The sequence below is a fragment of the Manacus vitellinus genome, unplaced genomic scaffold, assembly GCF_001715985.3.
Source record: "Manacus vitellinus isolate BGI_N305 unplaced genomic scaffold, ASM171598v3 scaffold_6_pilon, whole genome shotgun sequence".
In the NCBI taxonomy this organism is placed as follows: Eukaryota; Metazoa; Chordata; class Aves; order Passeriformes; family Pipridae; genus Manacus; species Manacus vitellinus.
Genome location: NW_021940750.1, coordinates 16,040,893 through 16,065,448, shown reverse-complemented (window position 1 = coordinate 16,065,448; position 24,556 = coordinate 16,040,893). Strand labels below are relative to the sequence as shown.

The following is a 24,556-nucleotide window of genomic DNA, read 5'->3' as shown; positions in this document are numbered from 1 at the left end:
ACTGGACAGTATTTTTTTTTTAAATAACAGGTTTTCTTTTTCTAGCATGTCTTAGCTGAGCACAATTACTTCTGCACAAAAACAGTCACTACAATTTTCTTAAAAATCAAATCTCTAGTTTTCCCTGCTAAATGCATTTCCATAAGCCTGGTTTACAGAAAACCAATACACTTTAATAGTTCATTTCAACTGATGAAACAAAATGAACTTCTCTTCAGTCCATCAGGAGAAAGCAACAAAACACACCAGAACAACTATATCATCAAAATTTTCTTTTGGAAGCCTGTAACTGAAAACAGTCAAAAAGTCAATTTACATAGCTGCCCTCATGAGCCAGTTACAAACTGATTTGCAAAGAATGTGATAGAGGCAAAAGCATACATGGAGTTATACATGTTAACATCATGGAGTTAGACATGTTATATGTCAAGCGTGTCACTAGAGAAAGTATTTATATCGTCCATAAAAGGTTACAGTAAGATCACAGTATCTTTACCGTAAGTTTTCCTGAAAACATTATACATTTATATGAAGATATTTAGTGGAAAACTTGGTAATTCACAATTATCAAGTTACTTACCTGAAAAAAAATATTCTTTTGATCATCTTGTTCAATGAACCAACAAGAAAGAAGTCTAACAACCAACCAAAAGATTATTCATCCTACTATAATTACAATGAGTTCAAAAATTATAATCATAGACAACGTGGAAACACAGAAGTGAAGTTTGTTTACAGTATTTAGCAAAGCTTTCCTCATTTCTTATCCAGAAGTAACAATATCACAAAATTTAAGATAATCTTACAAGGTATTATGCTTTTTTTTTAATCAGTAGGTTCCAACAAGCCCAAGTATTATGTGCTATTGCTGCTTCATACTATTGGTATCAGTGACAGCACACACTGCTGTGAAATGCAGGTTCTGACACAGTCAGAGCTTATCAGGTTTAGATCTACTCAGGTATTAACCCTTCGCTCCTCAGTTTCTACTTTCAACACTATCAGAAAGATTACAAAGGGATTCAAAACCTATATTACATTTCAAAAATAAATTGGTTGACTCTACAAAGCTAAATCAATTCACAATAATGCTTCCTGTTGGAAAATACCAAAGTAAACAGAACACTACACCTGCAGGCCCTGACTTAGGATCCCTTATCTTTACCAGATCTCCCTTTACCTTGACAGGATTCATATGGCTTCTTCAAAAGAAAAATCTGTTGATTTATAAAAGGCTAGAACTTTTATAGCCTTTTATAGCTCCTGGACGTACTTTAATTTTTCCAAATTGTCCCTCTTCTACTGATATGCACTTTTTTTTTTTTTGTGAGGATATTCCAGAATTATGGAAAACATCTGAAACAGAGAAAACTGTTTTTCCCACTGCATACTTTCTAGCCTCAGTCACAGTTTAGATGAGTGGCTAGAAAGCACCATCTTGTATAATGGCACAAAGCAGAAATTGGGAACATTAAAAATTAAGGTTAGCCCTTCAAATTGAGATTAATGACATCTTCACAAATTCAGCAACAATCCAAATTACATATTATAATACAAAGGGAAGGAGATGAACTCCGTGAAAGTACCTTAAAAGGAAAAGCTAAACAATTATGTCCTCTCTAGGAGAAATATACGGATTAGCCAAGTTGGAAAAGACTGCACTCCTTGATTAAAAAGACTGGTATTCAGTGCAGTTAGTACTGACAGTAGGCTGACTTGGTAAGAGACAGCTGACTACTGGATGACTCCCCAGGGCCAAGAAGCTTTATCAAATAGGAATGGTACCATTCTGGACTCCAGCCTGGAGCCAATAGATCCTGACTTGCCTTCTGCAGACTGATAACCTCCAAATCTGTATTTGTGGAATTTTCTCAGACAGTCCCAAAATTAGTGATGTGAGTCTATCTCAGTACAGGATTTGAAAGCAATGCAAGTGAACATCCTCCTCTCTCAAAAGCAACAAATAGATTCTATCCCTGCTTGAAGACACTCAAATACCTACAGCAATATTAATCCAATATAAAAATAATACACACCAAAAATAAAACTTCCACAGCCAAGTATGGAGGCTGAAAAGAACACAAAAGCTACTTACACAGAATCCAGAGCAGGAGAAAGAAAATTGTAATACAGATCAAAAGCAGAGGTTTTGTTCTAAGTGCTTAACAAAACAAGCAAGACAACTACTGTCTTCACAGCCACAAACAAAGTAAGCAGATGGCACAGCATTTGTCCAGCTTATATGTATGGTCAGAATTAAAATTCTCCAGCTGCACAGCAGCATCCCAGGATGAACTAACCTATACCCAACCCACTAAAGGAAAAAGCAGTGCCTCCTGAGTAATCACTTTTGAGAAACTCCTACATTTTGAACACATAGCAACTTAACTAAACATGTTTAAAAGACACATCATGAGGAGAGTAGAAGTGCTAAATCTTCTGGGTGCTTGTATGATTTGATGACTATGATGGGGAACAAAAAAAGGACAACAAATAATGTTCCCACACTATTATAGCTCTCTCACTCCACAAGCTGGTGAAAATTCTTCGGGAGAAATAGCCTTTTATTTGGAAAGTTTACCACAAAATGAACAGATATTAGACAACAACACTTTTAAGCAAATAGAACTTTCTTTAGAACTGGATTTATAATTTTGTTGTTTGAAAATATTCTTAGAAAGTTAAACACACTCAAATCAAGTTATTGCTAGATTTTACAAACTCTTAGAAGAGTCACTTGGTCTTCAGCACTAACTGAAAACTGGTGCTCACAATCTTTAAAAACAAACAAAATAAAAAAAAAAAAACCAAAAAAAAAAAAAAAACCCAAAAAAAAACAACCTCAAAAAAACAAACAAAACCCAACCACAGGTCACTCCCAAACCTCAAAACAAATCCCCACTCCTAACTGTAGTCTTCTGTTGGAACAGCAAAATCATCCTACTTGCCTCCTTGTCACACAGTTAATAGGCTGAAAGCAGGGACAAACACACAACCAGGAAGCCACAGAGAAAGGAGAGAGAGAAAACCAAAAAGTCATTTGCCATTAGAAAAAGATATAAGTTTTTTAAATTACAGGAAACACATTAAACTTCAAACATTTGCCAAAAAGTAATTAAGTATTTGTATAAATAAAGTCAAAAGACATATTAAGCACACAACTTAGAAAGCACATTCTACTTTTCAAATGTGCCTAGCCCACAATTATTTATTTCTAGGACAAAATTCTAGAAGTACTTTAAAACAGAAAATGAGAGGCTTTACTCATTATGCAAAGTGGGAAAGTCTTTCCTCCAACAGTCCTCCTATCTTACCTGTATCTTCAATGAATTGCACACATTTTTCAACAAACAGAGGTATCGGTTTCTCAGGTGTAACCAAATCCTGTAGGGGCATCCCAAAGTAATTACTTTCCCAGTTTCTACGGATTGGAGGATTGAATGTCTTAGTTTTCTTTTTTGGCTACAACAAAACAGAGTTATTTAAGTAATATTCAAGTAACATTTTAACTAACTCATATTGCAATCATTCAGTAAACACAAACAGATCACACAAACTGAATGAATAAAAATTAAATGTACTTTCTAAATAGCATACATTAGATACAAAGCACTCAAATAACTTCTAAAAGGTTTGGCCCTTTTTGTATCACGTTAGGAACAGGATAACCCAATGTATCAGTAACTGAAATACCACAGGAACAGAAATAAAGACACCACTTGTTCGGAGTGCTGTGGACAAGTCTTTACATACTAACTTTCAACACTGCTCACAAATGAATCTATATGAATCACATCTGATTCATGACCTCTATAAAAATTATTAGGATAAAACTCTGAAGTTCTGCATATAGTTAAAGATACAAAATAATCTTTATACTACAATTTGTACAAGAAACATGATGATGCAGAATGTATAACAATCAATCTCAAAGTTAAAGTTGCAGGCACTCCTATTAAGCATGATTGCTTTGTTACAAGAACAGGACTTTAGCCAAAAGAAGGTTTACATACAATCAAATCTAAGACATGTTTCATATGGAGTTTTATTGCTTGCTTTTATTTTTAATTTTTTCCCTTGAGAAGGACTTTAATCAGTGGAATTGATAAATCACCTTTGGATGATTACAAGAATTATATTGTATTAGATACCATGTTTCATCTCTGAATGTTGATGAAACCACATTACATCATCAAAAATATTTATTTAGGCAGCATCCAGTTCAGATTACCAACAGCTGAAAGCACCAAGCTGAAGCTAAACTGTATAAAACTAAGTGAAAACATCTTTGTCAAATGTGGAATTAAAGACCATTTTAGAGATAAGTCCATTAAGGCAGCAAAGAAAGGAAAAACAATTTAAATGTTTTTTTCCTAGGTGTTCAGTGCATATCCCCCCTATCTTAGAATAAATGAAGCAGCACTCAAGACTCTGTATTTTAGATCAACAGGATAGAAAAAAACACTGTGACTCTTGGAAAGCAATCTGGTTATGGAATAATAAACCAGGATTCTACAGAAGCTATATGAAAATTATAAATATTATTATCTGTGTAGAATACCTGGACATAGTACAACATATTAAATATATCTGCAAAATTGGAGTAAAGAATGCTTTTTTCTAATAGCTGTCCTGCATTTAGAAGAATGGTTGCAAGGGACAGAGACATCAAGTATGACATCAATCAAGTATGACATTATACACTCAGGAAGGGAGAAAGGTTTCTTAGGTGAACTGTCTACCTGAAACCAGTTTAATCTCCAAACTGGAAAATGAGAATTTGTCTAAAAAATTTAAAAAAGAAGAAAAAAAAGAATAAAGAGAAAAAGAAAAAAAACAACCCTGAAGTCCTCTGCAAACTTGTCTAAAAGCAGAGTAGGAGAAGAGACGATAATTGCAAGACAATTCCATAAACATGAAATGGTTATTTCACTAGGACGAGTTACAGCAATAAGTTTATCAGCTATTTCCCATTATATATCATTATGCATTTTGTCTCTCCAGTCCAATATTTATTAAAATCTCTCTCACAATTTCTCTTTTTTTGGGCTGTGAGTGCATAAACCCTCCACTGACAGAGCAAATCAAATCTTCCTGCAAATAACACTATCTACACAATCTTCACAAAAAACACTTCTGTAAACTAAAAACAAGAGTTTAAGGCGTTAAAAAAACCAACATGCTATTTCCTGATTTGAGACTTCCATGCTTTCCTTAAGTTGTGGGTCTAGACTTCTTAAGTAGAGAACTTGTCCTGAACAAAATAGTGTGTTACTGTGCAAAAGACCTGATCTTTGCCAAAAGATCAACCAATTTCAGGGAAAAAAAATATGGGTCTCATTTCCAAAAAAGTATGTTTTAGTGACAGGTTTTTTTTAAATCCCTGTTCCCCACTCTGAGAAAATAGCAGCTTTTCTGATCCAGATATAGAAGTGAACTTTTATATTTGCTAGTCACAATAACAACTATCAGAAATTTTCTGTGTAAGATTAACTTTTAAAATATCTCTAATGAAACAATGAACAAAACCAGTTAAACATTAAACTATTCCTTTAGTTAAAGGGCACCTGAACAGTTCTAATATTCCTAGATTTTGGTAGAGAGATTATGATTTTGCCCCAGGTACTTTTAGTTTAATAGTTATGCTCAATGCACCTACTCCCCAACAATACAGCAGTCATCTAGTACTGCACGTAGCAAATATTGGTTTTCTTCATTATTCTTCTTCTACATCATAAGGAAAAAGAACTAATAGGCACCAAGTTAAAGAAGACAAGAACCAACATAAAAGTTTTGCCACATAAACCCAGCAAAAAAGATTGTTTCACATACCACTGTTTTCCTGTTAGCAATTAAAAGACCAGCCCAACACTATAAAGTTGAATCCTTAGTTTTCATATAAATCTGTGGGGTTTTTTATAATTGATTGCTGCACTTATATTGAGCTTTCAGCATGGGTTTCACCACTCACTTCTTGCCAAAGACGACTTCTCTTCATACCCTAACTGAAGTTAAAGCCAAACCTCTAACGGATCCTTATATATTTTGGTAGGAAAGCATTTTAACTCTGAGAATCCCAAACTTGCCTTGCACTGCTGATACTAAAAGCATTTACTTGCAGTATTGCTTTAATTGCAGTAGTTCAATCACCAAACATGTTGCAAAAGATTAGCTCAAGCCCTCTTAATATAAGACAAGGTAAACAAAAAACCACATATTCTAGCATGGAAAAGTATCCAATTCTTGGTTTCAAAACCAGAAATATTAAAAAGAGCATGAAACCATGAAAAAAATATAGACATAAAGAATATTCAAGTTTAACCCTCTTGACAGTAGGTACCAGGGAACCAGATAAGCAGCACTCATCATCTGGATAGAAACATGGCTGAGATTTCAGCCAGCTACGAGTCTTGGGAGTGCAATACACTTAAATACAACCTCTTAAAATTAACTTAGACAACTAAAAACTGCCCAAACCTATCTATTAAACCCCTTTATGGATGAGCTGCTTACTCTAGCAAGCCCTCTCTGTTCAAGACAGGCTCTTCTTCCTTTTTTTCATCTTACCTTCAACCCACCAGAATTATCATCAATAATTTATTTATCAAAGGGGAAATCCAGCCACTTCTCTACCTCCCACAAGCTTCACTACTACTTTCGATACAAAGGAAACTTTCTGCCTGCTTCATTTGCAGTCAGCCCTGGGTTCATGAAGGGCAAGGTCAATACTTTCAAGACTAGTAAAACACTTGATAAGACCACGCACCATGAATAGCATTTACAGCCTTAATAAAATATTTGTAATCTCTAATTCATAGCCAGCTCTTCAGAAACTGTATGACGTAGAATAATGCAGATGATGGTCCCTAATATGCTCTTTCTTCCCTTTACACATTCTGCCATTTTTAGAATTCCAGCTTGTTACAGTAAGTTTTAAACTACAGAGGTTCAAGAAGAAATATGGCTCTAAATATGCATATTAAGAGTGTTAAATTCGAACAGATGAAACCTGAAAGCACAGATTCTGGTATTTCCTCTGCTCCTCAGGAGAAAAAAAAATTTCACTGCACATTCCAGTCTGAAGTAAACAGTACTTCCCTAAATCAACCACTGAATTTACACAAGAACACTTGAATAAAAATGCAAGTGAATCTTCCATTGCTCACATGTTTACCATAGTCTTATTAAAATGGAGAGCAACACACATGGGCTCTACAGTTCCTGACACTATTTCAGTAGTAGCTTAAACAAAAAAATTAATATACTTTTGAAATTATAATGGCACCAAACAAGTTTAAGCATAAAAAAATAACGAAAACTGCATTACTTACATCATGTTCTAAAACAAGTCAGAGTAAAATATATGAGAACTCATCCAGATGCTAGTGGATATTTCTTGCTGAAATACTGAAAAAAGTTTTCAGACTCATTTAAAGTAATGGAATTCCTGCTACAGAGAATTACTAAATTAAGACAAGGCTTGCTATTATTTCATGTGGTAATAATACTAATAGATTAAATCAATAATAATTGATAAATAACTTTTTAAATATTTTTGTTTACACATAAGAAGAATGCAATGAGAACAATGAAAAGCCAAGGAGTACTATGGTTCAGACCTTATATTAATTCATAAACTGCATTACACTTGCAGTTTTAAGGTTATTGCACACACATGAAGAGGTTCCTCCTGTCTGAGATATTAGAAGGCTTCCTTCAGCAAGATCCTTATGCTCTAGGAATGTTCATGCCCTTTCACGGCCTCAAAGTTTCTGCAATTTCTGTTGTTCTGTATCCCCAAACTCATCAAGTTAAACCGAAGACAAAAATAATTTATGATATAGCTTGCAAGGCTGCTGCTTTTCATGTGTACCAACACCAATAATGTTTATACTACACCTTAGTATTACAGTCTTAAAGATTCTAATTGTGATAAGCATCTACTTGTAGTTCCCACCTGCAATTTTTGAAAGAGACCCGGACACGAATGAGCACTAATCTCAGCTGGAAAGGTCTAACCTGGCAAAGAAGAACAACTGAGGCAAAGCTGCATATGAACACTGTACACGGTGCTTAGTTCCTCCAAGTTTATGAACACCGCTAATGAGCTAAATCAAACACAGAAAGCATGCCAAATGCATACTGGAAAATGCATTAAATCTGAGAGCTATTTTGTTTAATAACAGCAAAAACAAGGTGCTTTTTTCCTGAAGAGAAACTTGACAGAAAAAGCTCTGTAGGGGAAGAAAAAAGGTCATCGTAGCTTAACAAATACTAGCACACAGCATGCACTTGAAAGCTTACAAACTCAGTGTGCTCGCACAACTCCACATGAGCTTGGCTAAAAAGTCCTGTGACTGAAGCAAGTCTGCTTTCTTTTTTGCCCTTCTTTCCACTTCTCTTTATATACATCCCTACCAGAAAAAGTTCAACAGTCCACTTGTTAATAGCACACGTAAGGCCACACAATAATTTTTTCAGAAAATTTAGACATGGTATCAAGGATAAAGGTGGGTGGATCACAAGTCAGACTATACCGGACTGATTCAACCTCCTCCACTGAAAATATGTACTGTTTTCTAGACGCAAAGATAGAACAACCATCAGTTGGTTTCACCAGACTCAAGTAAGGCACTTGGTGATGGCATAGAGGAAACTACTGTGACAACTGGAGTAGCAGAAGAAACATGATATTCAACAACAAAAAGGACCATCACAGACCAACGCAAAATTGTGCCCTGGAATGCACGACTAACAAAAGTTATGTGCTGTAAGGTGCGTGTAGCATGTACTACAATGTACAGGTACTACGTGTATGTACTATAAATCACCTGTACTATACGGTGGGAAGTCATTAATCGGAAGTTATCAAGGACAAGAACAGGTCAAAGGTTCCTAAAGTCACAGTAACTGCAGCTAAGAAAAGGTTGAGTGCGATCACACAATTTTGTCAGGTAGTAATTTCTAGTAGGCATCAACAAACAGTAGTATTATATGATGCACTGCTATGACATTCTTTGCGATAATATACACAGTTTCAGTCATCCTCATTCAAAAACATAAGTTCAGAAGAAAATTTCATTTTTTTTTAAATCTTCTAAAACTCAGATCGAGTAGCCATTTTCTCTTCACCTGTTTGAAGGTGACAGATCACAAACATTTCAGGAGAAAGGTTACCACAGGAAAGGTGAAAACTAGGAATTGCAAGAAGGTTCTTCACCAATACAGAGGAAATAGAAGTTCTGGATGAGTTTTACAGAGTAGTGAGAATGAGGGGATAAAAGTTTTCAGAGAAATTATTTCTGTGATAGTGGAAAACAGAGCTCATGGACAGTTCTCTTCCACTTCTGACTACCAGTATACTGAAACAAGATCTAAGAACACTAGCACACTGTTATGGACAAAAACAATGGGCAAATAATTCAGACCAAAGCACACTTTCTTAACTGGTCTCAGTTTTAAATTGTTTGATTTCCTTCAGTAATAAGAATCAGTAGATGACCTTGAAAGTAACGTTACCTGCTCACCACAGACTTGTCATCACTATACCTTCCACAGTAAAACATTTTAATTTATGCTTCCAAATAGCAAAAAGTAACAGAATTCTGAATATTTACTTCTGCCTTTAATAACATGTGTTCACAACAGATGTTTAAAGTTTGTTACATGTGTTAGCCAAACTACAGCTGCCATTCTCCTACTGTTAGGCAAATCTCACTTCCTCCTTTCTACCTACCCAACTCTTAGCATTCTTCAATTTTTTTACCTGAAGCCTACAATCACACTACACCCATCTCCTACCTCCCTATATCTGTCTTAGCGCCCACTGTGAGCTGGGAGTCTGGGGTCCTGAAAGCATCAGGACAGAATGAGAATCCATTAGCAAGGTAATGTCTTTCCTGCAATACCTTACAAGAAACCCACAGAGAAACACCACATCTCAAACCAACAAAGATACAAGGAGTATCAAGCATGTTACATCATATTTAGGCTTTAAAAAGCAACACCACGGTACAGAGCTGATTAAAAAAAATCATTGCAAAAGACAATTAGGACCTCAGATTTCAAAGTACGAGTTTTTCCAAATAAATTCATTTTGTTTGTAAGATTTCTGTATTTCAGAATCGCTATAATTATAACAAGAATGTATCCCATGTATCTTATGTTCCTTTTTTATAGAGAGGAACAATTTTTCTCAACAAGGAAAATATAATCTGAGTAATTTTTGAGTTTTTGTAACAAAAGACTGCTAGTTGCTCATCTAAAACAACACAGGAAAACATAGAGAATAAGTTCCAAAACTAATAAAACTGCATCTCTTCTGAAAAAAAATTAACAGTTAGAAAACCCAAAGTATATTACAAACTAGAATGGCCCATCACTTGAACTGGAACTACACTCACTTCAACTTAATGCAAGCTAACACACAGAGAACTTACTACTTATCAAAAGCACTGAGCACTCAACATTCTTAGATATTCTGAAAGCTTGCAAGCATTTTCACTAATAAGTTAAATTTGTTTTCTCAATCATTACAATAATTTCTATTACTATTAGAAGTTTTCTGTGACTAATTTGTGAGTAGTAGCCCTGCTAGTTGTGAGTTAAAAAAAAAAAAAAAACCCACACCACCAGTAGACACCACCACCAAACCACAAACCAAAGCAAAACCAACCAACCAAAACAACCAAGAGCTACATTAAAAAGAACTTAAAACAACTCTACTCTTCAAGAGTTGTAACCACTACAAAAATTTAGAACAGCCTGAAACTTTAAATTCAGGCTTCTTCTCAACAGGCCAAAACCAAAAGTGGAGGCATCGCTGAAGATATCAGGGGTTTCCTGACACAGTACCAGGAAGAAAAGACCCCACTATACTAGGTCTACTCAGCTTAAAACATAAATATCCAACTCAGGGTAACTTTCTGTCAACTCAACACAGCTGGGACAGTAGGAGGATTATGAAACTACATTTCCATTTCCATGTAGCAAGATTAATTCAATTAAAAGTCCAGGAGTTGGACTCGACGATCCTTGTGGGTTCCTTCCAACTCAGGATATTCAATGATTCTATGAAAAGTATATAAATTGTTTTTTTAAAAAACATCTAAGTTTCCCCAAAAGAGTAATTTCGAAGTATTTTTAATCATATGATTTTATACCCACAAGACATCATTATCCAATGCTTATGAGTAAGACTTAGGAAAATTTAGTGCCCTTTAAATCAGTCATGTGTAATTCAAATCACAGCTGCATACCAGGAAGTGCAATACAGAATGTAATCTATTAGTAAAATTTAACTATGCTCTACTTTAACAAAACGTATTTCTAACTGCTATACAAGTACTGTCAGAGTTAAGCTAAAAAGGACATTTTTAAAATGCTACAAAAGATAATATTAAAATTGGCTTACTTTCAGACAAGAAAAAAATATCTAACTGATCAGAAACACCCTTGATTTCATGTCAAACAAACATCACACCCAACACAATGATTGAGAAAGTAAAAAGAATTAAAATCTAAACTATAAGTGTCCATCTAAAACTTAGACCACAACACTACCTTGATATAACAACTTTTAAGGCAGTAAGCCAAAAAGTAACTATTGGGCATAAAGATTAAAATTAAACATTTTTTAAGTAGAGTGCAACATAATCATCTTCCTTTATTTCCCTATTGTGTTCCTTGTATTTTACTCGAACAGAGAATCCTACAGGTAGCACAACTTTCAACTTGATTACCTGTTTGCCCACACTAGGAAAATGCAGCAGTCAGTAAAACCACTATGCAAAGTTTCCTTTTCATGCTCTTGTTTTAGAGTTCCAGGTTGAACCGAGAATTAAAAAGAAACCACTCCTTTCATTCACCAACCCTAAAACTCATTCCAACAGCAAGAACTGCAAACTGAAAGAACCAGTTCTACTCAAAAACTCACAAAGCACTTTTGGTTTTTTTTTTTTTTAAAAAGTACCTAACTCAAATGGAAGGAAGCCTGCACACAGAATCATAGAATCGACTGGGTTGGAAAAGACCTCTGAGATCATCAAGTCCAATCCTTGCCTTGATCCAACACCGCCATGGTTACCAGACCATGGCACTAAGTGGCACATCCAGTCTCATCTTAAAAACCTCCAGGGATGGTGAATCCACTACGTCTCTGGGCAGCCCATTCCAATGCCTGATTACTCTCTCTGTAAAAACTTTTTTCCTAATATCCAACCTAAACCTTCCCTGGCACACCTTAAGACCATGCCCTCTTGTCCTACTGCTGGCTGCCTGGGAGAAGAGACCAATCCCCACCTGGCTACAACCTCCTTTCAGGTAGTTGTAGAGAGTGATGAGGTCTCCCCTGAGCCTCCTCTTCTCCAGGCTAAATAGCCCCAACCCCCCCAGGCTTTCCTCATAGGACCTATGCTGGAGTCCTTTTACCAGCCTTGTTTCTCTTCTCTGGACCTGCTCCAGCATCTCAATATTCTTCCTGAACTGAGAGGTCCACAGCTGGAGACAGTACTCCAGGTCCTTACCTGGTCCTGTTGGCCACACTGTTCCTGATACAGGCCAGGATGCCATTGGCCTTCTTGGCCACCTGGGCACACTGCTGGCTCATGTTCAGCTTCCTGTCAATCCAAACTCCCAGGTCCCTTTCTGCCTGGCTGCTCTCCAGCCACTCTGTCTCCAGTCTGTAGCGCTGCAGGGGGTTGCTGTGGCCCAAGTGCAGAATCCGGCACTTGGCCTTGTTGAACCTCATCCTGTTGGAATCAGACCATCTCTCCAGCTTGTCCATGTCCCTCTGAAAAACTCTCCTGCCTTCCAGATCAATACGCCCCCCCCAACTTCATGGCATCTGCAAATTTGCTAATGGTACATACAGAGGTTAAAATAACTGAAACTTACTGAACACCTGCTTAAGTAGACAAATCATCTCATTCCCTAAGGTTTGTTAGTTCTGAGCAACTTAATAGAAACTTGAGACAAAAATTAAACAATATTACATGAAAATTCTAAAGCACCAGTTTCAAAATAGAGTGCAACTCTTGCATATTTTGACTCTTCCCTTTTTACAATGCACCAGAAGTTGTAAATAAAATTTAAATCAACTGACTTACCTTCTTATCTTCTTTTACTTTGTGGGGTTTCTTTTTCATTTTTTTATCATCCAACTCTTGATCTGATGTAATAGCAGGGTTATCTATGCCACCCTTCCACGTTTCAACAGGTGAAAGAAGTGGGTCTTCCTCGCTTCCACGATGTCTTCCTTTTCTTTTAGTTTTAGAGGTGGTAAAAGCCTCATCATCACTTGCATCTGAATGTGTTCTTCTATAGTAAGACTTGGCTTTGCTGAAGAGAGTCTTAGACTTGTATTTGTATTTTGAAGGTCTTCTTTCCCCGTGACCTTTGGATACTCTATCAGCAAACCCATTTTCTTCCTCACCTTGGGTATTCATAACAATTGAGTTTCGAACTTTAATAATGCGATTCTGACTATCATCTGGAACCGCATAGATATCATCTGCAAAGCCTTTATGTTTGTAAATAGTGTCAATAGGTTCAGCATAGTTGTCAGATTGGTCTACATCTTCTGGTGGTGCCGCAGGCACTCGAGAAGGTTGTTTCCTGGGGTTTTTGCCAATACCTGCCTCAATTGTTTTCAGGAGGTTAGGATCGAGTTTTTTCACATTTGTTCTTGGAACAAGTGGTTTCGGTTTTATCGGAGGAGGCACTTTATGGTTACGTTCATGGTCATGACAATTGATTGGTGTACTGTGAATAGGATATTCATTTCCTTCCAAATCCAGTCGGTACTTTGAACGATCACTAGGTGCTGGGAGTAGCCTTACATCATCACCAATTGGACTGTAAGGTGGTGGTCCTTCGGCATCATCCTCCGAATCTGGGTAATTATAATCAAGGGAACCTCCTCTTGGAGATCTTGGAAAAACATCTTCACTTGTATGCGTTGATTCCCTTGTGCTGTCTGACATGTAAGAACTTTCAATCATGTTTTTCTTCTCTAATACATCACTGAAGAACAATGTGAAAACCTCAGTTTGACGATGATATTGAGATAATGAATATAAAGCTGTAAATTTAGCAGTAATTTCTGTTGCTATGTGTTCTCCTTCAGTCATGAGTTCCTTGATTGCTTCATTCTCAAAGAAGTCTGCCTGGCTATCAGTAACAGCCACCAACTGGACAGGAATCGTATCCTGAACTTCAGAAAGAAATGCCCGAAGCATTCCCATAGATGCCTTCCGCTTCGCAGAATAGACCAGTATATATCCATGAACAAGTTCATCTTTCCTTACACCAATTGAAGAATGATATGATAATATAGTTATCTGTATTCGACGCCTCTTTTCACCTATTATTTTATCAAGCATCAAAGAATTGTTCTGGCCAGCCTGAGCAGCACTACAGGAGTGCGAGTCAAGGAAAGGTGAAAGAATAAGATCCACACTGAACGGATCACCACACATGGCACACATGACAATCCTTAAGTCAGCCTCTGACAGATCTTTAATGGTGGGAACTGGACTTACAACATCAAAATTGTGTTTAACTGCTTCCAGTACTCCCCTCAGAGCCTGTTTTATTTGGGTCTCATTAAATTTGCGTGGATATGTACCAGCAGGCACATCTACAAAAGGACACTGTAACTTGTTTGCCAATTGCTGTCCCTGATGTCTCAGAATAGGCAGATTCTTGCTAACGCTGTCCCTCTGGTTAGCCAATATTAACGTAAACGAAAGATTAGCCATATACTTGTCTCTCCTTATCTGAGATGCCTCAGCCCTTATTTTTGCAATGCACTCCCCAATAAAATTCAGTGATTCAATAGAGTTAAACACGCAGAAACAACCATGTGGTTTGAAGGCTGAGGTCCACAACTGAGTCAGCAGGTATGGGGATTTGGCATCAACTGGCCTAAGATCCAGTTCATATATTTTTCCATCTAATGCATATTCATCATCAGTGGATTGTGTCCGAATTTCATTTGCCAATTCTTGTGCAAGGCCATCTTTGCCCAAAATGAAAAGATTGACTTTATCAATGTTGGCACTATCATGGTATAAATTTGAGCGGCCATGGTCTAGTTGCAGAAGACTGTTGGCAAGCAACTCCTCAACTTTTATGTCTGTGCAATTTTGGCCACTGAGACAAGTTTCTTTAGTTGGGTGATAAACAAATCCTATGTGTTTGAGCAGAAGAGATTCTCTATCAGGTGCAAGTTTCTGTAAAGCTTTGTATCTAGGTTCTTCACTCAGAACTGCATGAATTTCACTCATTTTATCTGTACTTGGTGTTGCATTAAGATCCAGGTCATAAAACAGCTCTGAATGTTCAAAAAGCATTTCCTGAAACTCCTCTTTGGCTTTTTCAACAATCTCCCTTTGATGCCTACCATACACTTCCTTACTATCTGCATCAGTGATGTACTTGAATGCTTCATCCTCCACCACAAAACATATAACTTCTTCCCATGGCTGCCCGGGTGAAATGAATTGGATTTTCTCAAGAGTTTTTTTGAATTTCTCCTTCATTTCAACTCTCCTTTTTTCTGATATAAGATGCTGTACGTGGTTTTGATAAACTTTTTCTGCCTCTAGGGTAGTGAGAAGGTCAAAGGGAATCCTTCTGTCATTCACTTTATCTATATGGTCGGTTTCATCCCAGGGCGTTTTTTCAAGCACTACGAAACAGGACTGGAAGTCAGGCCTTTTCTCCATTACCTTCAAGGCTTCTGACCAGCTCAAGAGTTCAATTTCATCAAGATTTGATAGAAGAGTATTAAGAGCTCTTGGCAATGCATTGATGTATTCCTCTTTTCTTTTTCTAATATGTTCCTGTTTAAGCTGCTCTATGTGTTTTGAAAATGTATTTTTGGCCTTTTTAGTTCCTTCCAAATTTATGTACTCTTCATAATCAGGGTGATTTTTCAGTTTGTTACTAACAGTTTTCCAAGTTGCATGATAGTCTCTCACAGTTTGGACAAGTTTTTCAAACTTATCTGTTGCTGTAACAACTAGCTGTCTTTGAGTTTTATAGGCATCCAGATAGGGGATTATTTTAGGCTTACCACGAGTTTTATCCATCATTTGTACCAGTGCAGTAAAACATGTTTCAACATTGACATTAAATCTTGCCGATGTTTCCACTACCACGAGGTTCTTCTTATTTGAAGCAAAGGCCTGAACCTCTCGCAGATAATGATCCACACATTCATCACACTTTGTTGCTGCTATTATTATGGGTTTTTTAGATTTTGAGAGTTGGATATAGAGGTTATTCACAAATTTAAGTTGATCATCAAACTTCCTATTGCATCCTTGGCTTACATCAATGCACAATAAAAATCCATCTATGCTTAATTTCCCTTCAGGCATTTGTTTTTGCTCAAAGTCTTGCTCCAAGCCTAGCTGATCTGTGCAAATGTACATTAGTTTTTCTGCGGACTGAAGTTTGGAGGCAGCTGCACGTTTGATGTACGGTTGTAAATTTGTACTCCGATGAGGCAAGAAAGTCTGATCATCAATGAACTCAGTCTGTTCAATTACGTGAATTCTGCACTCGATTCCATCCTCGCCGCTTTGTGTTACGTCACCCCAGTACAAAAAGTGATCATTGTTAACAACTCTTCCTCCAAAGTCAATTGTGCTAAGCACAGAGGTATGCTCAGGATAATATTCATCTGCTTTCGAACGAACGAATCTATTGCACAAACATGACTTTCCAACTCCACAATTACCTTTATCCTTTTCAGTTCCAGACAGTCCAACAACACTAACAGCATAAGATGGAGGGCGTGGCTCTTTGTTTTTTGCCATCATAACTTTCCTCTCATCCTTTTGCAATTATCAAGGTAACTGTATGTGGTTTTCATTCTGGAAAAGTTCCTACAAATTTAAATTGTATATCCAGGGTTCCAGAAAGAGCTTTCAGTTGTTCCTGCTTCAGCTTGTCATTGAGAGAACCTCAGATAATCAGGATGAAGGTGATCATCTTCCTAAAAAATACAAAGAGAAAAAAAAAACTTCAAGATTGCAGGTATTTCTTTCGTATATTCATGAGAGATAAGAGATTTTAAGAAGCACTTTTGCTTGCTTACCCTGATTTTCTATATACATGAAAGCTCTACAACTACTTTAAATGAGATCTTAAATTCGTAATTCATTCATGTTAAAGGTATTTATACTACAAATTTAAAAATAAACAGGTTTTAAGCACAGTTTAGTAACAGCTCATCACCTATTTGATAGGTAATCAGCATACTTCTAAAATAAGAAAACCCACACCCAAACCCCCAAATTACTGTTTTCCTTCCTAGCTTATGAATAGTAGGCACAAAAAAGCATTTTCAACTACAATAAATACAACATAACAATTCTAAACCCAACCAAATATTCACATACTTCTGTTTATACTTACGCTTTCACCAGATATCATGCTTATTTGCATGAATAACACTACTTTTATGTGCATTTGTAGGCCTGGGCTTAGGTTGCAGTAAAGAAAATTTCAAAATAAGAAGCTGTAAAAGCAGGCAGTTGTCCACATAGCTCAACTGCTACGTATTTGCAGAAGTAAACTACTTTATTTGCATATTAATAATAAATTGCTTTTAAGAAGTTTCTAACCTGAATTCTACAGAAAAACACAAATATCATCATACAAATACTAAAAATAAGACTTAAGTATGAGATTTTAAGACTACAGTGTAGTGGCATTCCTTCTGTCTCTACAAAAAAAACCCAAAACAGGAAACAAAAACTACTACATCTACATTCAGACTTCCACAGAATTATTACAAGATTCCAGTGGCTTTATTGAAGCTGTCGCTAAGTGTAACAATCACCATTAACTCTCAGTTATTAATTAGAAAACTCTGCTTGCATGCATACTGCAAATGGAAAAATATTTACTGTTTTAGAAACAATTACATCATGAGGAAACATAAAAAAATTGAATGGCCAAATGACTGGGCCCACCAGTTTGTGTCAGTGGCATGAAATCTAGTTGGGGACCACTAACTAGCGAGGTACTAGGGTTAGTACTGGGTCCAATATTGTTCAAAATCTTCATTAATGACTTGGAGGATGGAGGAGAATGTACCCTCAGCAAGTTCATTGATGACAAAATTGGAGGAGTGGCTGATACAGTCCCTGCACCCAGGGAGGAATAACCCCAGGTGCCAATATATGCTGAGAGCCACCTGGCTGGAAAACAGCTGTACAGAACAGGACCTGGGGATTTCAGCAGACACAAACACGAGCCAGCAATGTGCACTTGGGGCAAACAAGGCTAATAGTGCCCTGGGCAGCATTAGCCAAAGTACTGTCAGCAGATCAAGGTAGGTGAACCTTTCCATCTTCGCAACACTGTAGCCGCTGACGCACTGTGTTCAGTTCTACACCAGGAGAGAGATACACAGCTAGTGGAGAAAGTGACCCCTGGCTGCACTAACCTGATTAAAGCACTACAGCATCTCTCACTTAAGGAAAGGTTGGGAGAGCTGGGACTCTTTAGCCTGGCAAGGAGAAGACTCAGGGGAGATCTCTTCAGTGTGTACAAATATTTGGAGGAAAGGTGCAAAGAAGGCAGAGCCAGACTCTTTTCAGTGGTGCTCAATAACAGGACAGGAGAGGGTACAGACTAAAATACATAAGGTGCCATATGAACATCAGGAAACACTTTTTTCATTATAAGGGTGACTGAGCACTGGTCTGATTTGCCCAGAGAGGTTGTAAAGGATCCTGCATTAAAGATATTCAAAAGTCATGTAGATGTAGGCCTGGGCAACCTGCCCTAGGTGACCCTGCTTGACCAGGAAGGTTGGACATCCTGAGGTCTCTTCCAACCTACACTGTTCTATATTCTGTGAAAATATTTCAATAAGAATATTCTTCCCATTTTCTTGGTAAAAAGACAGCTATCACACGGCACTATAAATGAAAGGCACATTCTCCTGTACTTAATATACCTACTTTAACATTTGTAGAATAGCAATACAATGTATGTAAACAAATCTTTAAACAGTCCTTTTAAGAAAAACAGTATAACAAGCATCAATACGGCAATTTTAGTCTCAATATCTCAGCTTTGTTATACACTTTGTCATTCTTAGCAACAATTTGTTAAGAAGGGTATTGTATCTTCCTTTAGTTTAAAATGTGTAGAATCTGTTATCCAAACAGCTCTCAAAATCTGCTTTAATACCTGTAAAACTAATTCACAAGTGCTAAAACACATCTGAGTTTGAAGACATGCAGCAGTAGAAGTATTTATATCACTAAAAATTGTAAGAGAAGATAAAAATATTGAAACCTTTAGTATCTTGTGTACAGAAACAACCCCCAGCCAACAGAGCTTTCCAACTTACTAACACCTAGAAATGGAAAACCAATGTTCTGACCAGAGACATAGTATATATGTAACTACATTTGTACTGAAATTAATAAACCAAACTATAAAATAAAAACCACACACATAAAAACAGCTTTTAGTTATAAAAATCAGTCAAGGAAAGTACCTTTTTTAGAAAAAACAGGTATCCATTTCATTATAAAAAGCAAAGGAAAAATCCGATTTTTATACTTGAGACCTTTTAGATTGCAAGAACTGAAACTTTTATGCTGTAGAGTTATTTTTTGTTTAAATCAGATTATTTAAAGACATTCAGAAAAGAGAACGTTTCACTGTTTCCACTGTGTTTACTATACTCAAACTACAGAATTTAGAACTAACAGAAAATGGCTCTGGGAATAAAAATACTTAGCAAAAGTAACATCCTTTACAAGCCACTATTTATATTACTACAAATAAACCCACTGTTTTCTTTCTAAAGCAAAGCTTATCATAGCAGTGTCATTCACACTGTTAGAATGAAAAGTTTATTCAGCACTTTCACCATAAAATGTTTTCTGTTTGCCACAGCACAATAGAGATGTGATGTGGACTAAACACAAAAATCTTCATCCATAGGATTATTATATCTCATCAGGAAGACACTGTCGATTTGCAATTAGTGTATAAGAAACAATCAATATTTTCATATACTCTACATCCTCATGTAGCAAAAGTTGTTCCTCCTCCGTCTATAAAATGTCTTGTTAAATCAATATATTTTTAAGTGAGTAAGTACAAAGAGTAAGGTGAAATGGGACACTGACAAAGGGAAAACAAATACATCAGTCTCTCGTAAAGTTTCTGACATGGAAGGATTTTCATCATAGTGGGAGCTCAATCACTGAAAATATTTAAAACCACTATGGTTTTCTATTTTTTTAATAAAGTTTCTACTTTGCCCTGATTGTACAAAGTAAAGTCACAAAATGAAATACACATAAATTAAGTAATAAAACTGGTAAAAATCTGACATTATAATGGCTTTGCATTTAATATGTAATCATCATTAAACTGCTCCCCAAATGGAAGACTTTCCATTTCACTATACCACTAATGCAAAGGTATTTTATGGTTTTGTACAGTTTTAAAGTATACACACTGGAAATTCATGGTAAGTTAGTTCCATTATCTTACTTCAATCTGCCTAATTCAATTATAACAAATTGTAAACACTACGATTCATTACTTCACCTCCCCCTCTCCATCTTTGTTACAGATTCAAAGGAGGGGTTGTTTGATTCCCCCAAGTAATTTCAATCTTAAGACTTGAAAATAATATCTCTCATGAAAATTCTGAAGAACTCAGAAGATACAAAGTGTATGACATCACTGCAGGAAGAATCTCTGACCATCTACAGATGAACTGTAGGACCTTGTCTCTACAGACTTCTATATTTCCAAATGCAGTTATAAAGAAAATAAGGTGTAGCATCTTGTACTTATTCACCCACCTCCCCCCTTAAACACAACGCCTAAAGCCCAAACTTACCCTTAGGAAAAAAAGGTGCAAAGCAAGATGGTTATTATCCTGCTGTGATCTTCCTGCAGTGATGTCACACATTTAAACAGTGCCCTTCAGTAAGTCCTTCCCTGAGGGATCTGAAAACAAAAAGTAAGCATCATTAAAAGTTTCAATTTTATGAAAGCAGAAGCGGCAATCAGAGAGGGTACATTTCACCTATGCATGAGGATCATTTTCCTCATTTTAAAGCCATAAACAAAACTCAAGAGCTCAAGCTGGTCTTCCTCTAGGTTTAGAGGGTTTAAATCCTGCAAGCACAGCTAATAATACTTGAGAGAGAGAGAAGACAGTTCTTAAGCAACTGAGATTTAAAGTTCAACTTGGTATTTTAACAATACCTAAGTTGCAGAAGCCTCTTCTGAAAAAAATTCATATAGTTTCTCAGATAACAGACAAAATGTGAGATATAAAAATCACTAATCACTTGTAGAATTTGGAATTCTAAACTATCTAGAACATGGTTTTCTAAGATGAAGTTGGCACAGTAAGTACAAAATAAATGAAATTAATCTACATCTGATTACAGGTACATGTATTTTACTACTAGAAAAAAGCACTATCTATGTCAAAACACTTTTACCTGTACTACAGCATTTCTACATCAAAAGGCCTCATAAACTGTGACAAATTAGAAATTGAAAGTATAATCATACTCAAAGATTTTGAATTCTCAACTCGGGTACAAATTATTAGTATAACTTTGTTAACTGTTGATTTTACTGCAGGGATGGTACTATGAAGTAACCAAAAACGGAACTCTCTTCCATTGCTCTTCCCTTTGCATACACAAAAAGCCTAGACCTTGCCAGGCCAGTGATGCACACATTATGATGCAGAAAAGGACAGGAACTTGGGGCACTTGCAGTGGATCACTACGTAAGCCATTTTAAGCTAAGCAAAGGTATCATTTTTAAGCAAGATGCAGCACCATGCTATCTATGTGCTAAGCATTACATCAAAATGGTACAGGAGAGTTTTTTCTTGTTTTGCCATTTACAATTATATTATTAGAAATTCCACCTTGCTGTGGAATAATATAACTAGCTGGAAAAGTCTAAACTTTAGCAAATTCTCTTTTGGACAAAAAAGGTTTGCCAATACCAATAAACAATATACCTATACCACCATAACGCTGCAACTAACAGCAAAATAGTAACTCATCTTGTGGTATCAAACAACACTAAAATCAATAGGCACAGGTCATCAGTCCTGCATTAAGCCTAGCCAAGCTCCAGTGCTAAATTCTATCACTTGAAAGAGAAGACAGGAGATAAGTGCTGCTCCCTGCCCTTACCTCCTAGCTGTGACACTCCTTTATGTCCACAGCTAGAGGAGCAGAGCAGACAGCTGCTCACAAGGAAACAGACTATGGGACTCTGAAGAACCCAGGATGTGGAAGAGCAGACAGAGGGAGAGAAATGCATCTGTGGCTTGGGGAAGGCTGCCACTAGAGAAAGATCAAAGACAGGCCTCCACAAGATCAGTCAGAAGCATTAAGAGGCCAGAGAAAGTCCTATTTTTCAAATAGTGTTTCCCGAAGTCTTCTGAGCTGAATTCTAAACATTGAAATAGAATGCCATATTAATAGCAAGTAAAAAATACTGGAACAATTAATCACCTATCATTATTTAGTAATTGTGGCTGCACAGGAACTTGTAGACGGGCCCATAGTCAAGAAAATCACCTACAGATAAACATTCTGAATATTTCTCAACACCTTCCAAATTTGCTTTTTGAATCTAAAAATGTTTTAGACCTAACATGGCTGAAGTCAATGTGCTGTCTGAAAGAGTCTACATAATTGCTTATGACCATCAGCTATTTAAGCAACTGCCAACAGGGAAAATAAAGAGTGTTTTCTCCGAGTCCTTTACTCACTCTGTAGTGTTGTCTAGACACAAAAGTTCATGGATCAGTATTTTCCAGGGTTAGTTTTAATTACCACAGTCTTGCCATAGAGTCTGTAAATTACCTGGCCAAGTAAAGAAAGGCACACATGAATAAAAGGGCCATCACAGCCTAGTCTGCTTTGCAAGGTATAAAAATACACCAACGGAAAGTTACTGCGACCTCTGCAGCAGTTCACAAAGTAAATTCAAACACAATAGGTATCACTGAAATGGTTTGGACGTTGAGTCTGAAAGCACTGTGCATTCATAATATCAAGGACCATGACTCCAAGTTTTTATACTAAGTCATTCCTCACTTCTTACTTTTTGAGAATCAAAACTTGGCATTGGAAAATATTTAGTACAGTACCCAAATTCCCTATCAGCCCATCAGTAACTACAGTTCTATCCAAAACATAACAGAATAACAATTAAACTGTTTTCCCTTCGAGAACCAGTTAAAGAAAAATATATTGATAAACCTTAATGTAATGTTGTCATTTCTCATTCAGTATTTACCAAGAGTTATCTTTTTCACTCAAACAAGCATAAGAAATTCTCCCTTCAAATGAAAATCCTTTGTAGAAATGAAACCAGATAGAGAGTATACCAATGTCACCCTATCAACAATTTCAAATCATATAAGTCTGCTGAGGTCCTAACCACTTAATGTGTCCCTTGCTCTTTAGTCACATGCCAATACTCTTGCCTTCACAAGTGCTGGTAACCTTAATTAAGTAACAGTACTTGAAATCTTATTTATAAATAAAGGTAAATGCAACACTCTCTGGTAAAATTAGCTAAGTATCAGCCAACACAAGGAAAAAATTATCCAGATTGCTTATCAGAAAGTAAGCTCAATAAAGCAACAAGACAGTAAAGGACAATATCTTGAAATGCCTTCAGTAGTGATACTGTGACTGAAAAGGAATACAATTTAAGTGGTATTAAGTGGATTAATCAGGCTAGGTAAATGAAGGATGAGAATGGATTACTCCAACCACTGTTGATTTCAGATGTGGTTAGTATGATAACAACTACTATCCCTAAGGGAGTTCTGTAGCCTAGATAATTCTTTGCATACAAAAGCAAAGTAATCAACTTATTAAAAAAAAAAAAAAAAGAGGGAAAAAACCCCCAACTGTCCAACTTCATATTATAAAGCAAAACAGGGAAATTGTGTTTAAAAAAAAGAAGTTCAAAGCTCCTAGTTCCTACTAAGTTCACTAAATGTCTTCTATCAATAACAATACACTGAAGACCACCAGTGTATTACCTAAAATTAAATCAGGGCCTAAACATTATTTCTAAAATCAAAACAAAATATGAATCTCGCAAGCCAGAGGCATCTATTATCATTGTTCATTGTTGCTCTCCACAAAAAAACAAACAAAAAAAAACCAACAAAAAATTCAAATAAACAAAAAAAAACAAACACCACCCCACACAAACAAAAAAAAACACCAATCTACATAAGTGAGATCAGGGTACAATAAACAGGTAAACTGAAAAGGTTCGAATTACCAGCACTACAGTATTCTGAATTCAGGCCTCTCAAGTTACTTATCTTCAGATTTCTGAATATCTGAAAGCACTCAATATAGGTTCAAAGCCTGTATTTTAACAGGAAAGGAAACAGTGCAAGTTTACAGGAAAAATAAACTCTTAATTCCTTTTGCAAAGGATAAGCTCTTACCAAAGATATGCGTAGTGCTCAGAGAAGTTTCTCACGGTAAGACTA

General features: G+C 36.4%; 1 protein-coding gene across 2 annotated transcripts in view; it reads right to left on the bottom strand.

The window, feature by feature from the left end:
- ARHGAP5 (Rho GTPase activating protein 5) overlaps positions 1 to 24,355 on the bottom strand; it is a 43,400-nt gene extending 19,045 nt beyond the window's left edge. Inside the window, exons 1-3 of one of the 2 annotated variants that reach the window (XM_018082613.1) lie at positions 24,340 to 24,355; positions 20,894 to 21,003; positions 13,107 to 17,005 (exon numbers count right to left, since the gene is read on the bottom strand). In XM_018082613.1, the coding sequence (XP_017938102.1) occupies positions 13,107 to 16,829 (3,723 nt within the window). In that variant the 5' untranslated portion in view covers positions 16,830 to 17,005; positions 20,894 to 21,003; positions 24,340 to 24,355. Of the gene's footprint in view, positions 1 to 3,314; positions 3,463 to 13,106; positions 17,006 to 20,893; positions 21,004 to 24,339 lie in introns of those variants that run through there. The other variant, XM_008924998.3, reaches the window with a different exon arrangement.
- Between the last annotated feature and the right edge of the window lie 201 nt (positions 24,356 to 24,556).